The 17,205-nt window shown below is 33.5% G+C and overlaps 4 protein-coding genes and 2 long non-coding RNA genes across 6 annotated transcripts; 2 read left to right on the top strand and 4 right to left on the bottom strand.

Annotated features, from left to right (window-relative positions):
- Nucleotides 1–275: 275 nt before the first annotated feature.
- On the bottom strand, nt 276–925 carry LOC130502192 (uncharacterized). Its single transcript, XR_008940149.1, has 3 exons — nt 801–925; nt 574–709; nt 276–446 (listed from the first exon to the last, which is right to left on the bottom strand). It is a non-coding gene; the product is annotated as an uncharacterized LOC130502192 (long non-coding RNA).
- A 2-nt stretch (nt 926–927) lies between these two features.
- Nucleotides 928–9,013, bottom strand: LOC130502195 (thiol protease aleurain-like). Its single transcript, XM_056996934.1, has 7 exons — nt 8,258–9,013; nt 5,190–5,217; nt 4,971–5,092; nt 1,614–1,726; nt 1,442–1,515; nt 1,026–1,306; nt 928–932 (listed from the first exon to the last, which is right to left on the bottom strand). The coding sequence occupies exons 1-7, from the start codon at nt 8,388–8,390 to the stop codon at nt 928–930; spliced, it is 756 nt and encodes a 251-aa protein (XP_056852914.1). The 5' UTR covers nt 8,391–9,013.
- Nucleotides 9,014–10,089: 1,076 nt separating this feature from the next.
- Nucleotides 10,090–11,006, top strand: LOC108845875 (adenylate kinase isoenzyme 6 homolog). The gene is made up of 2 exons (XM_018619067.2): nt 10,090–10,401; nt 10,503–11,006. Exons 1-2 carry the CDS (start codon nt 10,195–10,197, stop codon nt 10,827–10,829), a joined length of 534 nt encoding a protein of 177 aa, XP_018474569.2. The 5' UTR covers nt 10,090–10,194; the 3' UTR covers nt 10,830–11,006.
- A 96-nt stretch (nt 11,007–11,102) lies between these two features.
- Nucleotides 11,103–11,916, top strand: LOC108846886 (uncharacterized). The gene is made up of 2 exons (XR_008940148.1): nt 11,103–11,500; nt 11,591–11,916. It is a non-coding gene; the product is annotated as an uncharacterized LOC108846886 (long non-coding RNA).
- Nucleotides 11,917–12,051: 135 nt separating this feature from the next.
- On the bottom strand, nt 12,052–14,482 carry LOC108846542 (thiol protease aleurain-like). The gene is made up of 8 exons (XM_018619769.2): nt 14,242–14,482; nt 14,008–14,129; nt 13,528–13,598; nt 13,334–13,407; nt 12,988–13,255; nt 12,774–12,905; nt 12,554–12,689; nt 12,052–12,378 (listed from the first exon to the last, which is right to left on the bottom strand). The coding sequence occupies exons 1-8, from the start codon at nt 14,424–14,426 to the stop codon at nt 12,341–12,343; spliced, it is 1,026 nt and encodes a 341-aa protein (XP_018475271.1). The 5' UTR covers nt 14,427–14,482; the 3' UTR covers nt 12,052–12,340.
- Nucleotides 14,483–16,061: 1,579 nt separating this feature from the next.
- LOC108845544 (uncharacterized) lies at nt 16,062–16,913 on the bottom strand. The gene has a single exon (XM_018618736.2). The coding sequence runs from the start codon at nt 16,911–16,913 to the stop codon at nt 16,062–16,064; it is 852 nt and encodes a 283-aa protein (XP_018474238.1).
- Between the last annotated feature and the right edge of the window lie 292 nt (nt 16,914–17,205).

The following is a 17,205-nucleotide window of genomic DNA, read 5'->3' as shown; positions in this document are numbered from 1 at the left end:
AGAAACGTGGAGGGGAGGACCGCAAGCTTTTTATGTTTTAAAAATGGGAAAGAAAAACGTGGGCAAGAGAAAAATAACATAATAATATAATAGTGAGGGTAAGAAGGAGAGGAGAAAAATGAAAAAAAAAGGTGTGGCATTTAGAATTTTAGTGTGGCAAACAGAATAGATTTTTTTAAAGTGTGGCCATGGAGAATACTCTCCTTCATCAACACAGATACATATATTATCGAGTTTTTTCTTCTTCTCTTTTTATATCGAGTTTTTTCATCTATAGTTATTTGCTGCTTTATTCGGTACATATGAAGAGATTATACGTTACAATAAACATAAACACAATGTGCACTCCAGGTGCCAGTTTCAGGAAATCCAATAAATATGAGAATGCATCATGCATTTATAGGCCGATCACCACAAGATGGGGTAGGATGCATATGCCGCAACACCTGAAATTCAACAACGGATCAACAAAAACTTAGCATTTGAGAATATGTCTCTCTGAACCTTTATTTTGTAGGCTATATCTAAAATACGTACGGTTATATAGCTTAAATTCCATGATAAATGACTTACCACACATGTTCTTCCCCATCTCCACCTTGATGTAACCTTTCTCGCCCCAATCCGTTCCCCATGAGTTCTGTACAAGCCAATATGGGACACCGTCTTCAACTCCATAGCCAACCACCAACATGAAATGGTTCAAGTCCTAATCGCCACATCAAAAAAGAAAAAAAAAACAATTGAACACTAACTATATGATAAGTTTCTACTTGCAACAAAATGTAATAAAGGCTCACCTTTGTAGTACTTCCACACTCAGTACTACTGTAGACTCCTTCCTCGTAAAAAGCGAATGAGTTTGTAACGTGAAATCCAATGGTAACTGGCCCGATGGATGCGACCCATTGCTTCAGTTTATTTTCATCAATCTGTTGTTTATCCAATCATCATTACCACAAGTTACCCGAGTGTATATTTTATAGGCAAAAAAAAAAAAAAATATTTTATAGGCGGGTGAAAACCAAAATCCTCGTAAAAGATGCTTACCGAAACGCCTACGCCATAGCTCCTGATTAATTTACCAACCAGTGAAGGCTCATATCTGCATTTTCCCTGTGTACCTACGTAAGGGTAAAATGAACGATAGTTGAGTTTGCGCTCTACGTTGTACTGAAAGGCGTTGGCAGCAGCGCCGCCATCACAGCCATTGTTATTTGTAGAACAATCCAGAAGCTGTTGCTCGGACAGGGGTGCTCCGATTCGATATTTCTTACGGTAAGCGGCCTCAACAGCTCCAACCGAGCTGCGGTTACCCAAAATCGACCAATATATCAAATAAATTGACGTTTGAACCTTACATCAAGAGATGCTACAATTTTTTTTACATCAAAAGATGCTACAAAAAATTATAGGAGATATATTCTAATCACTAGTTTACCTGATTGCCCAGCCAGCTTCACATTGTCCCTGATCTTTGACCGGGCTAACTATACCAGCTTCTCTCCAGTCTTTCTGCAGTTACACAATTTAATGAAAAAATATAAATTAAAATATAAAAAGGGCTACACATGTTTTCTCAAAAATGAAAAACAGGACGAATGGTTCATTACAGCACTAGGAGTTGTGGTTTTTTCTGTGAGATTGTGGCTGCCCTTTAAAATGCCAAAGCGAGAACAATCAAACGTGTTCCTTAGAAACTCTTGGATGGTCAAATCAGCAAATTCTGTTCGGATTCAAGAGACAATAAGATGGGCCAATCGTTATCCATCAAACCAAACAAGGATCACGTAAGGACACACACACAAAGAACAAGAACAATCTTGATTCAGAACAGCAATATTATAAAGTAGCAGAACAATGATATTTGATGGTAATTTTCACGCAAACTAGTCTCATACTCACGAACAATATATATCTACTCTATTAATTTAGAGTCCTAAATTTTATCTACTTAAAAAGTTGTCATTTAAATTTGCACCTATTCACAGCCCATTAGAAATAATCATAACATTTCTTATTATTAGTTTATATAACTCCCGTTTAAGAAAAGTATATTCTTAAGTTTGATTCTTCCGCTGTACAAACACTAACAAACGTAACGATAATTTACAAATCAAATTATATTATCCTTTAACCAATTATAACCAAATGAAATACCAATCAGTATAGTGACATGATTTGTTCCACGTGATGCATTGTTTTGAGAAGTGAGCCGATAAAACTTTACAAATGTGTTAATTTGTTATAATTCTATTTTTACTCCATTTTTATTACATGATCCAAGAAAACCATTTAACTCAATATATTGTTATATATCAAACTTTTCTTAGACATTGAATTTTACAATTCAGTAGTTTTAATACACTTGGTCCAACTAATTAAACAATACTAAAAGTTTATATAATTTAATAAAATTTTATAGTTTTAACATTTTAGGTGCTTACACATTTAACTGTGTAAATATTTTAAATGCATAGAAAAAACACTCTTGATAAAACCTAATCACGTTTTGTATAACAATATATGAACTATTTACAGTTCCAAAACATAAGATATAATAACTTTAAACAATATCACATAATTTATTTTCGTTTTTTAACTTTATTCACAAATATATCTCATGAAAATCTAAACAAATTGTATATCAAATATACTCATCCAATCATTTATATAATTTAGTTGATTAATAGATGAGTTGCATGATTAGAAAAAGAATTCAAATTTATTTTTTATCAGAAATGTTTAAAAAATAAAAAATTTATGAAAAACAAATATATATATATACAAAAAATATTATGTTAAATAAATACAAAATATTTTAGGAAAAATTTTATTTTCCTTTTAAATATTTCAATTTTCATTCAAATTCGAATCTTAACAAAAACAAATATCACAAGATATATATATATATATATATATATATATATATATATATATATATATATGTATAATATGTAAATATTAAACACAAAAATATTCAAAATCATCTCTATAACAATTGTTTTTTTAGAAATAAAATATACACTAAAGTTATATAAAATAAATTTTATAATTACTGTTTCTAAAAAAAAAAAAAATATCAATACTATTAAAAGAGAATAACTTTTTATCTACTTGTAAGTAGTCAAGATTGGACCATTACATTTATTTAAATTACTATTATTTCTCTTATAACTAACTTAATTATTATTAAATATATACTATATCTAACCAATTATTTTAATATTTTAAAAATAAGATCTTTAAAATATATTCTTAAGTATCTTTTACTAAGATTACATCTTAATAATATCTTTTAATATCTTTTATTTAAAATGTAAATACAAAATTATTTTTTAATATTTATTTTTAGTTAATAAAAGTCATAATTAATAACTAACTGTAGTTAAAAAACGATTTTTAATTCAGTTTTTATTTATATACTAAGAAATAAAATTTCTATAGTATTTATATATACATAATTTATATTCTTAATTAAATTACTACACCAACTAATAAATATAAAGTAACTTAATCCATCTATTAACTATTTTCTATATTATAAAATAACATAATAAAATAAATGCATGAATTTTACAACATACTTCAACTTAATAAAGCAAATATTAAAGTACGATGTATAAACTAATAAATATATTTCATAAATTAATACACACATATATATATATAATATTAAATATTTTTAAAAAATTAATTTATTTATCAAGTATAAAGCGGATTGAATAACAATAGTTAATTTAAAAAAATATAATAATAAAATAACTTTTTTACCAATATAAAATATTACAATAAATTTGCGGGTTTAATAGAACTTTTAAATAACGAGTTTAACCAGATTACATATAGAATCATCCATTTTATCGATTTAACCATGGGTCCGGATCGGGTTACAGAACACTGAATATAACATTTCATGCGTTACATTTAAAAGTATATACGTAATCGAAAAATAAAAATTTATATCATTCGAAAATATTTTCGTCCTTTTAAGGACGGGTCAAAATCTAGTATATATATTGAATCAAAGGAAAGCAAAAGTCCAACAAAGGAAGTTTCAGTAGAATAATAAGAAAAAGTTTCAGTAGAAGAGAAGAAAAATTTCTCTGTTATAACCAAACCAAAAGAAAAGATAAAACTACTATTAACATTTAACATTGAGACCTTTAACATTAGACAAAGTAAAATATTAATATAATCAAAACTTTAGATGTTAAAATTATAGCTATGGTTTATATACAACTATAACACAATATTTAATTAATCAATTGATTTATTATTTACTTAGTTTGAAAGGTTTTTTATCCAACGAAATATGAATCAACTTCTGAAAAAGATATTCATTTGGTTTACATGAAATGTTGATTTAAAAAATTCATGTGGCTTTTTTTTTTTTTTTTTTTTTTTGAAACACTGCATTTAATTAAAACTTGGGTTCTAGTTGGGGGCATTAAACTCATCCCCAACCATAGGTTCATACATCAACAAGGCATTCTTTGCCAAAGAATCAGCTTGGATGTTCCTTTCCCTAGGAATCCAAACAAAAGACACAGAGAAGAAATCAGCTGCTAAAGATTGGATATCAGAGACAATACACATAATCTCAGAAACAGGGGTCTTCGCATTGATGGCGTTTATCAGGAGAGACGAATCCGACTCAAACTGTATCGTTGATAGCTTAAGGTGGTCACACGAGCGAATAGCTTCACGCAAAGCGAGCTGCTAAAATTCATGTGGCTTACATGTTATAATTAAATTCAAACGAGATTATTAATGCTGGTTTGATTTAGATTTATTTGGTTCAGTTTTATCAAATTGTACATTTTATTTCATTTTAAATATTTTAATACATTTAGTTATATTTAACTATGTTACCATGAATCTTCGAGGAATCGCACGCATCAATTTATTTGGCATGTTTTGGCTCAAAGACAGGAATTACAACATCATGATAAGAACGATAAACTTACTATTGACACCGAGTTTGAAAGATAAGCCTTTCTTGTTGGTGGATCCGATTAAATCAACATTGTCCTGGAACACCGAGAAACGGTGCTTTATCTCCTCCTTGTTTTGATACTTTTTCCCATACCTTTTCATCACGAAAAGAACGAATCAGTTTGATTATCATCATAGAGACGGACTCAAAGTAAACGGTGAACGCACCAGTTGTAAAAAGATGGACTTACTTGTCAGTGAAGCGAGCGAAGGAGAGAACGTTCACTACAAGAAAACATGCCTATAACAAGGAAAGATTACAAGGAATTATATTCCTCGTAAATTTACGAGTAAATTACTACGACTTTACGATGAAACTGAGTTTCGTTGTAAAGTCCTAGTAAATTTACAAGGAAAAAATTTCATCGTAATTTACATCTAAATTTACATCGATTTTATGAGGAAAGAGACAATTCGTTGTAAAGTCCTTGTAACTTTACAAGGCTTTTACGATGAAACATGTTAACATTATCTTTTTTTGGTGAAAACATGTTTCAAGTGTGTTTTACCAAACTGATTTCGCTGTAAGGATTCTCAAGCCGATCAAGTTAACTTCATTCCATTCCCTCGGATTGGAGATTCTAGAATAATTTGATTAATTGCTATCAAAATTACACCTCGTGGAGGAATAACTGTTGGAATCACATTTGCAAGAAGAAGCTTGTATCATTGAAGTCAAAGTATTTGAACAACAAACAGATGACATCCCTCTTATTGATCCAGATAACCGTTAACATGAAAATGTTTCCGACGATATGATAAATATAAAAGGTGAAGACGAGTTCAATGCAAACAATGATGATCAATATTTTGTTGATATTGATAAAATCTCAAATGATTTAGAATGATGTAATATATGTTTTAAATATATAAATCATTTTAAGACTTAATTCATGTGTATGTTGTTTGGTTAAAATAACTATTCATTGGATTTTAAGGATTAAATTGGAGTTTAGGATTTTAGAGAAAATGGGATAAAGAGGAGGATGTGGTAAAAAGGATATAATGTTATAGGTTATAGACTTTGGGGTTTAGGGATTTGATTTTCAGGGATTCAGATATAGTCCTAGTAAATTCGTCGTAATGGAGAACACGGGACTGGTAGATTCCTCGTAATATGTGTGTCCTTGTAAATTCGTTGTAATACATTCCTTGTAAATTCGTTGTAAAAGTTTCCTTGTAAAGTCGTTGCAATAATTCCTTGTAAATTCGTTGTAATTAAAAACGCGGACAAGGTAAATTCGTTGTAATTCTTTCCTTGTAAATTTGTTGTAATACTTTCCTTGTAAATTCGTTATATATAAATCAATTTTTAGTATATAAATCAGTTTAAAACTTAATGCATTTCTATGTTGTCTGATTATAATACTTATGCTTTGGGTTTTAAGGATTTAATTGGAGTTTATGGTTTATTGGATAAAGGGGATGATGTGGTAAAAGGGTAGTGTTATATAGATAACTGATTTTGGGGTTTAGGGATTTGATTTTTGGGATTTCATATATAGTCCTAGTAAATTCGTCGTAACTGAAAACACGGACCTGGTAGATTCCTCGTAATACGCTTTCCTTGTAAATTCGTTGTAATGCTTTCCTTGTAAATTCGTTGTAAATAATTCCTTGTAAATTCGTTGTAATGTTTCCTTGTAAATTCGTTGTAACTCTAAAAACGCGGGCCTGGTAGATTCCTTGTAAGGGTAAAAGGGTAGTGTTATATAGATAACTGATTTTGGGGTTTAGGGATTTGATTTTCGAGATTTCATATATAGTCCTAGTAAATTCGTCGTAACTGAAAACACGGGCCTGGTAAATTCTTCGTAATATGCTTTCCTTGTAAATTCGTTGTAAATAATTCCTTGTAAATTCGTTGTAATGTTTCCTTGTAAATTCGTTGTAACTCTAAAAGCGGGGACCTGGTAGATTCCTCGTAAGGGTAAAAGGGTAGTGTTATATAGATAACTGATTTTGGGGTTTAAAGATTTGATTTTCGGGATTTCATATATAGTCCTAGTAAATTCGTCGTAACTGAAAACACGGGTCTGGTAAATTCCTCGTAATATGCTTTCCTTGTAAATCCGTTGTAATGCTTTCCTTGTAAATTCGTTGTATTGTTTCCTTGTAAATTCGTTGTAACTCTAAAAACGCGGGCCTGGTAGATTCCTTGTAAAATTACGATGACTTTAAGAGGAATGATGTTTCTATATATAACTCGAAACATGAATGAGGAATGCCTCATTCATTCTTCTCAAACCACTCCTCTCTTAAGCCTCTCAAGGTATGTTTCTTCTTAAAATATTAGTTTAGGTTTTAGGTAATTAGTTTAGGTGGTTAGTTTAGTTAATTAGTAGGTGATTAGTTTAGGTAATTAGTTTAGGTGGTTAGTTTATGTGGTAAATTTAGGTAACAAAATTATATATAAAAATTAGGTTGTGGTATTTAAACGACTGATTAGATTATTTTTAAAAAAAATTAAAGTATATTTTATTTTCTAATCATTTTTATATAATTAATTAAATTACTATGATTCTTTTTTTAAAGTGACTCCTAAAAAGAAGGGATGGACGGTGGAAACAAGCTTCATCAACAAAGTCGCAAGGGAGACTTCGTCTTACTCTTCCAGACGGAACCCGTGGATGAAGTACGAGATTCTCCGGGAAAGAACGTCCCCAACAACTACTTCGACGGCGTCATTATATTTTTTAAAAAAATTGTTTCCACTATAAATTTGAATATTACTTTATGACATTTATATAATTTCTTTAAAGTAATTTAATTTCCAGTATTTCATTTTATAATTTAAATTTTGAATATCTCATAATATTATTATAATACCTCAATGAGATGTAAATTCTTTGTAATGGTTACAAGAAATTTACAAGGAAATACTTGTAAAATCCTCATAAGTTTTACAAGGAATTTACAAGAAAATACTTGTAAATTCCTTGTAAAGATTACAAGGACTTAACATGGAAGGACTTGTAAATTCGTTGTAAAATGTACAAGCACTTAAAGACGATTTTACAAGGAAACTATACTAGTCTTTTACGACGAAAGCTAACTACGAAATAACGACGAAATCCTCTCTTTTGCCTTTACGACGAATTTATTTCGTCGTAAATGTTACAAGGAAGTTACAACGAATCTTCCATTACGACGAACGTTTTACAACGAAACGCTATTCCTTGTTAATTCGTTGTAAACTTTCTATTACAACGAATTAACAAGGAATATGGTCCTTGTAATTGATATGTTTTCTTGTAGTGGTTGTTGGATGGGCCTAAGATCTTGACAAATAAGTCCTCTACCTTCTTTAGAGCGTCAGAGATCGGGGTGGACTCATGGGATCCGATGAGAATCACCAGAACCACCAATGATAGGATTGCTCTCACGGACATATTTCTCTTGTAGTCTTCTTATTCTTCTGCTTTCAGTGTTTAGCTGCAGCTATTGTGAGAAGTGATCTTAACATGAGGCGACATTTTATAGTCCTCAAAAGGTTTATAATAGTTTTGGTATGGACTTCTTTTTGTAATTTATTCTGATTTATTAAACATAGTACGAAAATAATTAATCTTTAATTTATATTTGGTCAGAAGTTTATATTTATTCTTTAAGTCAATGAACCCACGTTGGAAATTATTTGCATTCCTGGTGCAGTAAGATCAGTAAGAAATCTTACGGAATGAGCTGGTGCGTGAGGAGTATATATATTTTTAAAAAGTCAATGAACCCATGCAACCACGTTGTATAAGGAACCGAGAGGGGAACCAAATCAGACCGAATCTCTTTTAAACGTGGTCGATCATAAATTCATTCATATTAAGACTGGACATTTTTAAAAGTATACTATATATATATAAAATAAACATGAAGATCATAAAATTATACGTGATCATTTGTTTTGTATGTTGTAAAATATACAATAATAATAAATTACAACTGAATCATTCGAAAAGAAGTTATTTGGGAATCTTCCTATGGTTTCTCATGGGCTATATACGCTCATTCCTGCTTGAAATGCTCGAACCATGTGTAAGTGATTTGCTTTCAGTACCCCCATCTCTATCCTAATATTTTCCTCACTCTCCAGCTCATTCCGTAAGATCTAATTATATTCTTTTTTTTTTGTCAAACCGATGTAATTATATTCACAATCACTTTTCTTCTACCGTAGCCAGCCTTGTTCTTTTTTTTTTTTGCAGCTGCTTGTTCCTTTTTTTCTTACTCTTACTGGCTACTGCACCAGGAATGCAAATAATCTCGAACCTATATTATTAATCCTTTAATTAATATTTTATCAACAATAACTTAATTAAGCTGTATATTATGTAATACAAGTTGAATTAAGAAGATATTTCATCCTAAATAATTTATATTGGTAGGTTTGACATGCATGTATATGTTATTCGGTACATATACATGCATATTTATATATACATATGTATAAATAGACAAGTTTCACATATTCATATTCGGTACATATAACAGGCCATATTTTACAACAAGCATAAACAAACACCCAACCAACTTTCAAGTAACGGTAATCCGGTAAACATGCGAACATCATTGCTTTCAAATATATGCTGATAATCACAAGCTAGAACAGGGTGCTTTGCACCAACACCTATAATTTAACAAGAAATTAACAAAGGATAGAGCATCTGAGAATATGTCTCTCTGAATCTTTCTTTTACAGGTTATATATATCCAAACAAGGTATATACGTATAGCTTAAATTAAAATGGTAACGGTTTCATGGTTTCTTGATAAAAGAACTTATACCACACATGTTCTTTCCCATCTCCAACTCTACGACCATGTTTTTACTAGCTTTCATTTGAACAAACTCTATGTCATGAGACTCATGACTGTGAAAGTGCCAACATGTTTCCACTAACACGATGGCTGAAACAGAATATGTAAAAAGAAAAAGAAAACGTAGATGGACATCACATTCACATGTAACCAAAAATAATAAGTTACAAATCAAAGGTTATTGTTTGTTAATGGTTTCGTGAAATCATGGGCTTGGGCTTCGGCCCATCCCTTCCTTCCAAAGAGCTTTTAACGCCGTTAGGTCCGACCTCTCTATCCTTTCCACCGCCTCACCCTTATGCTTTGCCTATAACAGTAAAACCCTACCATCGTCGTCCCTCACAATCTCCGCCGGCGAATCTGAAATTTTCTTCGAGACTAACAATGGCGGCAGCTAACAGTGGGACAGGGCGACAAAAACCGAACATACTCATCACGGGAACTCCCGGTACCGGCAAATCGACGACGGCTTCTGCTCTGGCCGAAGCCACGAGCTTCCGGCACATCTGCGTCGGAGATCTTGTCAAAGAGAAGAGCTTGCACGACGGCTGGGACGATCAGTTCGATTCCTACGTCATCAACGAAGACTTGGTGAGTTTTCCTGAATCGTTTTCCCGCCTGATTTGTTCCATTGCGCGCTAATTTCAATTTCGATTCGAATCTTATACTAATCTAACTTTTTTGATCATTAGGTGTGTGATGAGCTAGAAGATATAATGGAAGGGGGAGGGAACATTGTGGACTACCATGGCTGCGACTTCTTCCCTGAGCGTTGGTTTGATCGTGTTGTCGTGCTTCAGACCGAGAACTCCGTCTTGTACGACCGATTAACCAGGAGGGGTTATTCGGGAACCAAGCTCAGTAACAACATTGAATGCGAGATCTTCCAAGTCATGCTCGAAGAGGCGAGTGATAGTTACGAAGAGGAGATTGTTGTCGCGCTGCAGAGTAACACCCTCGAAGATATCTCTAGCAATGTGGCGAGTTTGACGGAATGGATTGAATCATGGAGTCCCTGAGTAATCATCATATGAACGATGCATATTTTATAGCTATAATGTTCGGTTTTTTTGGTAGTTTTTTTTAATGAATTCTGCATTGATCTTTGTTAGTTGCAATTTATAAGCACAGTTCAGCTGTTGCAAGACCACCTTATGTATGTGTCCCTTTTGATAATTAAAAATAAGTTTTTTTTTTTCGTAGCGTGTTGTGCTGTGCGAAGTTACAGAGGTGACAACCTTAAGGTTCTGATCATGGTTGAGAATTATATTATAAAGAGGTAATATTAAACTTGCAGAAGGAAACGCATGTCTTTTCTCTACTTGACGCGTTTGATGTGTCCTTTAGTTTTATTTTATGAGTATTTTGCTTATAAAATTTGCAGATGATTGATTGATCCCTGTACTGTTAGCAATTGGGAGAACATTTAGGCAAAGTTTGGACCTTTTTTACTTTCAACGGTGTGCCTATAAGCTGTTCGAGAAAATGACTCAGCGAGAACAAGTTGCAACTGAAGAAGATGAAGTAGTAATAACCTGAAGTTTGTTTCGTTTGGTTGTTCAGGTGAAACAATGCTGGCGAAGACATTTATCTCGAGACATTTTGTTCTCATCAGCTACTTCAAAGACGCTTAAGGTGGGAGATGTTTTAAGAGAAGCGAGAGTGTTCTCAAGTGAAGGGCTATGCTGAGGTGAGCCATGATTGGAACCCACTTCATTTTAATATAATTTCTAACTATGATTTTTTGTAAGTAAAATTTTTAGTGTTTCTATTCAAATAGTATAAATGCATGGACTAAGATGACGAGGGACGCAGATGTGCGAAGACTTACCACAGCATAGCCCTTAACACATACTAGCCCTTAGCAGTTTTTGATGAAACCATCAAACTTTAGCTTGCTGAAGGAGTTTCTCTTGGTGGTTGAGGTTGGGGCAGGATACTCGAGACTCGCGTTTCCAGGGCAAGACATAGCAAATCAAACTGAAATGGATATCCTAGTTTTTCAAATCAAATTGAAACTGATAACAAATCAAATCAATTTTCACATATATTTTGTCCACTCTTTTGGTAAGTAACAGAAAAAAAAATCTTTTAAAAAAGTAACCTTGTATAGTTGTATTAGTTAGTGTTATATGTTCTTTTATACTTCAGTTCTCGATCTCATTTGGTCAGAGATTTCTTCAAGGCCAAGTATTGTATGGTGAGCACGTTGATGTTAGTAAAAGTCATAACTTCGCAACTTTTTAAAACAGCCATAACTTAGTCAGCTGTATATGTAGTACAATCGTCTTACGACCAATAACGAATGTATTTCATTCTAAACAATTTATATTGATAGATTTAACATGCAGGCATGTATACTATTAAGTTTCACATATTTTTCCATTATTCCATACATATGAACAGACTATATCCATATGTTTTTTGAATTAAAAAAGATAAAACATAACAATACTGGGCACACCCAAGTGCCAATTTTCAAGTAATGTTAATCCTGCGGACATCATTCATCCATATGCTGATCATCTCATTAGGCCACAATCGGGTACGATGCACGTGTCGCGACACCTACAATTCGACAACGAATCAACAAAAGATAAGAGCATATGAGAATCTGTCACTCTGATTTTTTTTTCTTCTTTTACAGGTTAATTATATCCAAAATAAGGTATATGTACATAAGACATTCGGTAATATAGGATAACTGATACTGTTTTTTATGGTTCCTTGATTAAGAACTTACCACACATGTTCTTTCCCCTCTCCACCTTGAAGTGGCCTTCTACGCCCCAGCCCGGTCCCCATGAGTTCCTTATAAGCCAATATGGGACACCGCCTTCCATTCCATAACCAACCGCCAAAGCATAATGGTTAACGTCCTAAATGCCACATCAAAAGAAAAAAAAAATTGGACACAAAATATAAGCTAATCAGTCTACTTGCAACATTTAAGTAAGGCTCACCTTTAAAGCACTTCCACATTCACTGCTATTGTAGACTCCGTCCATGTATGCATTTAATGAGTCTACAACGTTGAACGATATGCTAACTGGCCCTATGGATCCAACAACTCGCTTCAGTTCTTCTTCATCACCCTGTTGTTGTTTCAGCTATCATTACTGATTACTTGAATCATTGTAAAGCGGGTGAAAGCCAAAATCCGTAAAAGATGCTTACCGAACTGATACTGACATATCTTGTGATATTTACATTGGACTTTTTCACGTTTAGTTTGCACAACCCAAGGGAACCTCTGTTGGGATAATCTGTTTCTAGACTGATTCCTTTGGCTCCGGATTTGAGGTATTCGAAGGCTCTGGAAGGACGACCAGAAATGCAGCCCAAGTTACCGTAAGGTAGAGAACAATCAATCAGCTGCTGCTCAGAGAGATCAGTTATGCGTTTATGTTTCCTACTGTAAGCTGCCTCAACAGCTCCAACTGCGCTGCAGTACCAAAATCGTACATCAAGAGATGAAATGCTAACATATTTTTTTTTAAGGAGGTATCAATCCCTGGATTACCTGAATGCCCAGGAAGCTTCACAACCTCCCTGATTTTTGACCGGGCCAAGAATACCTCTTTTATTCCAGTCCACCTGCAGTCACACATTTTGAAGACAAAAAAAGGGTATACATGTAGCAAAAACCATGTTTTTTCTCAAAAATTGAAAAATAGGGCGAACAGTCCATACAGTAACATTTAATTCTATACTTACACTTCTCGGAACAGCTGCTTCTTTGAGTCCACCGGTCTTTTGCAACTCTTGGATGGTCAAATCAGCAAATTCTGTTTGGATTCAGGGGACATTCAAATAGGCCAATACTTACCCATCAAACCACGTAATGCAGTTTTTATTCATTTCTTATTCACTAGTAATTTATTAATTTCTCACCATTTTCCAACAATAATTTACTTAGGAAAGAAGCATTACTGAAACCGTAAAAAGCGTGCTTATGATTTTTTTAATCATAAGCTAAGATTTATGCAGGTTTTAAGAAATATTTTAAATGATTTAACTAAAATTAAATTGTTTCCTATTATTGTTAAATACAATTTTATTTAAAATTAGTTTATAATACTGTATTATTTAGCTATTTATGATTGATTTTATGGGACTTTTTCAAAACCTCACCCCAATAATAATCCATCAAGAGACCGGAACAATAGTTTCAGGACAAGAACGATAAAGACTTACGATTGACACCAACTTTGTAAGATAAGCCTTTCTTATTGGTGGATCTGATAAAATCAAGAGTGTCCTTGAACACCGAGAAACGATGCTTTACCTCCTCAGCGTTTTCATACGTTTTCCCATACCTTCATCACCAAAAACGAACAATCAGTTAATTTAGTTTGTCTACAAAAGAGATGGACTATAACTCAACGGCGAATGCAAATGCACCGGTGGTATATAGAGGATGGGACTTACTTGTGAGCGAAGCGAGCGAAGGAGAGAACGTGATTGGATTGGCCTAAGATTTTGACAAAGGATTCCTCTACCTTCCGGAGACCGTCGGTGATCGGAGTGGACTCATCGGATCCGATATCCCCAGCCGACGATGCTGCGATGAGAATCACCAGAACTACCGACGTTAGGGTTGATTTCACAGACATGGCTTCTTTTGTAGTCTAGTTCTTACTCTTTTTTCCCTCAACACTCCTTATTTTGAGCAATTGTGAGAACTGGGAACTGATCTTATTCTGAGGTTATATTATATAGGCCTCAGAAAATTTATAATTGTTATAATTACGTTTATTGTGATGTTGATTATAGGAAGTCTTGCTCACCAAGATTTATAAAACTGAACGCGGTTGTTTCTTTACATGTTTGTGTGAGAAACTACGTCAAAATTTATATTGTTTATTTTATTTTTTGTAAAAATGTTAATTCAAAATGTATTAAAACTGTTTTGGTTAAATTTTTATAATGACTAACCTCCACGTGATGATTGTAAACCTGAATGTGTTCGTTTTCTCGTTAGATTTTTCATTCTATTGTCATTTTAAAAACAAAATATAAGACGTGGTGTAATTGTGATTTGAGAATAGTTGATCAATTTAAAATATTTAGCAACTAATGTTTGTCATCATTTATCTTTATCAATTTGATCTCTCATAACTTTTTTTTTTCATTTGGGGTCTGGCTGCATATGCGGACTAACACGAAATATCGTAAACTGTAGGTCACGCTTTTCTGAACCTCTTACTGCATTGCAATGAAAGAGTTATTTACCCCCCGAGATTCTTTCCATCATCTTCCATCTCTACGTGGATTTTGGTTCTATCTCTAAATTTGACGGCGCTCTTGTAGGTAAATAAAAAGAAACAAAAACATACAAAATAGACAAGACCGTGCCACTCTTCAATTTTGATGTAATTTTGGAATCTTGTAGGTAAGAAGTTGATGAACTGATCATTATCCGGTTTCGAGATTTGATGTATGAAGTTGATGAATTGATATTACGAATGAAGCTGTCGTATGAACACCCAAATCATTCGCTCGTGTGAGAAGAATCTTTCTTTAGCAACATATAGCCTTTCTTTTTTTTAATAATTTTTTTTTGATCGTAGGTGTGTGATGAGCTTGAAGAGGTAAATGGAAGGAGGAGGGAACATTGTGGACTACCATGTACTGTGACTTCTTCCCTGAGCGGTGGTTTGATCGTGTTGTTGTGCTTCAGACTGAGAACTCCGTCTTGTATGACCGTTTTAACCAGGAGGGGGTTACTCGAGAACCAAGCTTAGTAACAACATCGAATGTGAAATCTTCCAAGTCATGCTCGAAGAAGCAAGTGATAGTTACTGAGAGGAGATTGTGTCATCGCGCGGACATATATAACAAATGCAAGTTTAATGGTTATAGAGTTTGTTTTTTTTTTTTTTTTTTTTTTTTTTTTTTTTTTAAAGAATTTTAAATTTATTCAAACAAAAAAACTGTTTTACAACTAGTGCAACCTTTCTGAATCTACTACCAAAGAGAGAAAAAGCTAAGAACTCCAATATGAAAAAAGAAACTTCCACTCCAAAAACTCTAAATCCCCCTCAAATTTGACCATGAGGAACAAGTCAAATTTGGGAAAGCTATGAACTTATCCTCATTAAAACCCTCATTAGAGAAAACCCAAAATGGGACAAAACTCTAATGTGGAAAAAAGAGTAATAAGTTCATAGCTAGGGGACAAAGCATTTTGATAAAAATCACTGCCAAAACCCTTCAAGAACTTCAACAAAACCAAAATTTCAATGACTTCAATTTCTTCCAAACCACACTTCCATTGCTTTCTCATACTTCCCTCCCGGATTCTTCCTCAAAGTTGTAATCCTGTTTCGAACCATCTTGTCAAGTCTTCTTATCATACAGCTCGTAGTTTGTGAGGCTTCACCAACTCTTCTCACATTCCTCTCATACCAAATCGCATAAATAACCACTTGAAACCCATATCTGAATAGGAAAGTTGACACTCTTTCACGAAGGCCTTTTATCAGAATCTGAACAATCTGAGACCATTGAAATAAATTCCTATGGCCTGCAAGATTCCCCATAATGCTTCTCCAAACTTCTTTCGAATAGCCACACTCAAAAAACAAATGATCTCTGGTTTCTTCAGCTGAGTTACAGAGCCAGCAAGTGGTTATGGCTTGAGGATTCCATCTGATAATCCTGTCACCTGTGGCTAGCCTGTTTTGAATCGCCAACCAAGCAATGAAGGAGAGTTTTGGGGTCGCTTCTCGGAACCAAATCCCTTTAAACCACGTCACTTTAGGCGATTGAGTTCTTACAATGTTCCATGTCTGAGAAGTGGAAAAATCTGGCTTGAAATCCCCATTATCTCTTTTCCACAAACAAGCGTCTTCCTGTTGATTAAGCCCCTGTCTTCTAAGAGAGAGAATTTCTTTCTCAATCTGTTGATAGACAAGAAACCTGTGGCGTCTGGCTCTATAAGTCTGCACAACTCTTTCCACTGTTGAGTTAATAGGAATACCCATTATCAAGCAGCCTCTCTCTCCCGTTAACTCAATAAGACTTCCCAATTGCGACCATCTTGCAAACCAAAAGGATGTATCAGAGCCACTATTTACCTCCACTTTAGCTAACTGCATTGCTAACGGCCTTAGACGAAGAATTTTCTTCCAAATCCATGACCCCAAACAGCTCTTCTCACTCACACTCCAAAAGGACCCCTTTCGTATGAGATATTTCCAGATCTATTTCACCCATAAAGAAACTTTTGCAGAGATAATGCGCCAGATAAGCTTCAGGTAGGTGACTTTATTTACCTCAGACAAGTTTTTCAAGCCTAATCCCCCTTCTTCTTTTGGTTTACATACATCTATCCAAGCTATCTTGGCTTTATGAGTCGACAGAATTGGTCCTGACCAAAGAAAAGCTGAA

This window comes from Raphanus sativus, unplaced genomic scaffold, assembly GCF_000801105.2.
Source record: "Raphanus sativus cultivar WK10039 unplaced genomic scaffold, ASM80110v3 Scaffold0433, whole genome shotgun sequence".
Classification (NCBI taxonomy): domain Eukaryota; kingdom Viridiplantae; phylum Streptophyta; class Magnoliopsida; order Brassicales; family Brassicaceae; genus Raphanus; species Raphanus sativus.
Note: the sequence above shows the minus strand (reverse complement) of the source record. Positions and strands in the feature narration are given on the sequence as shown.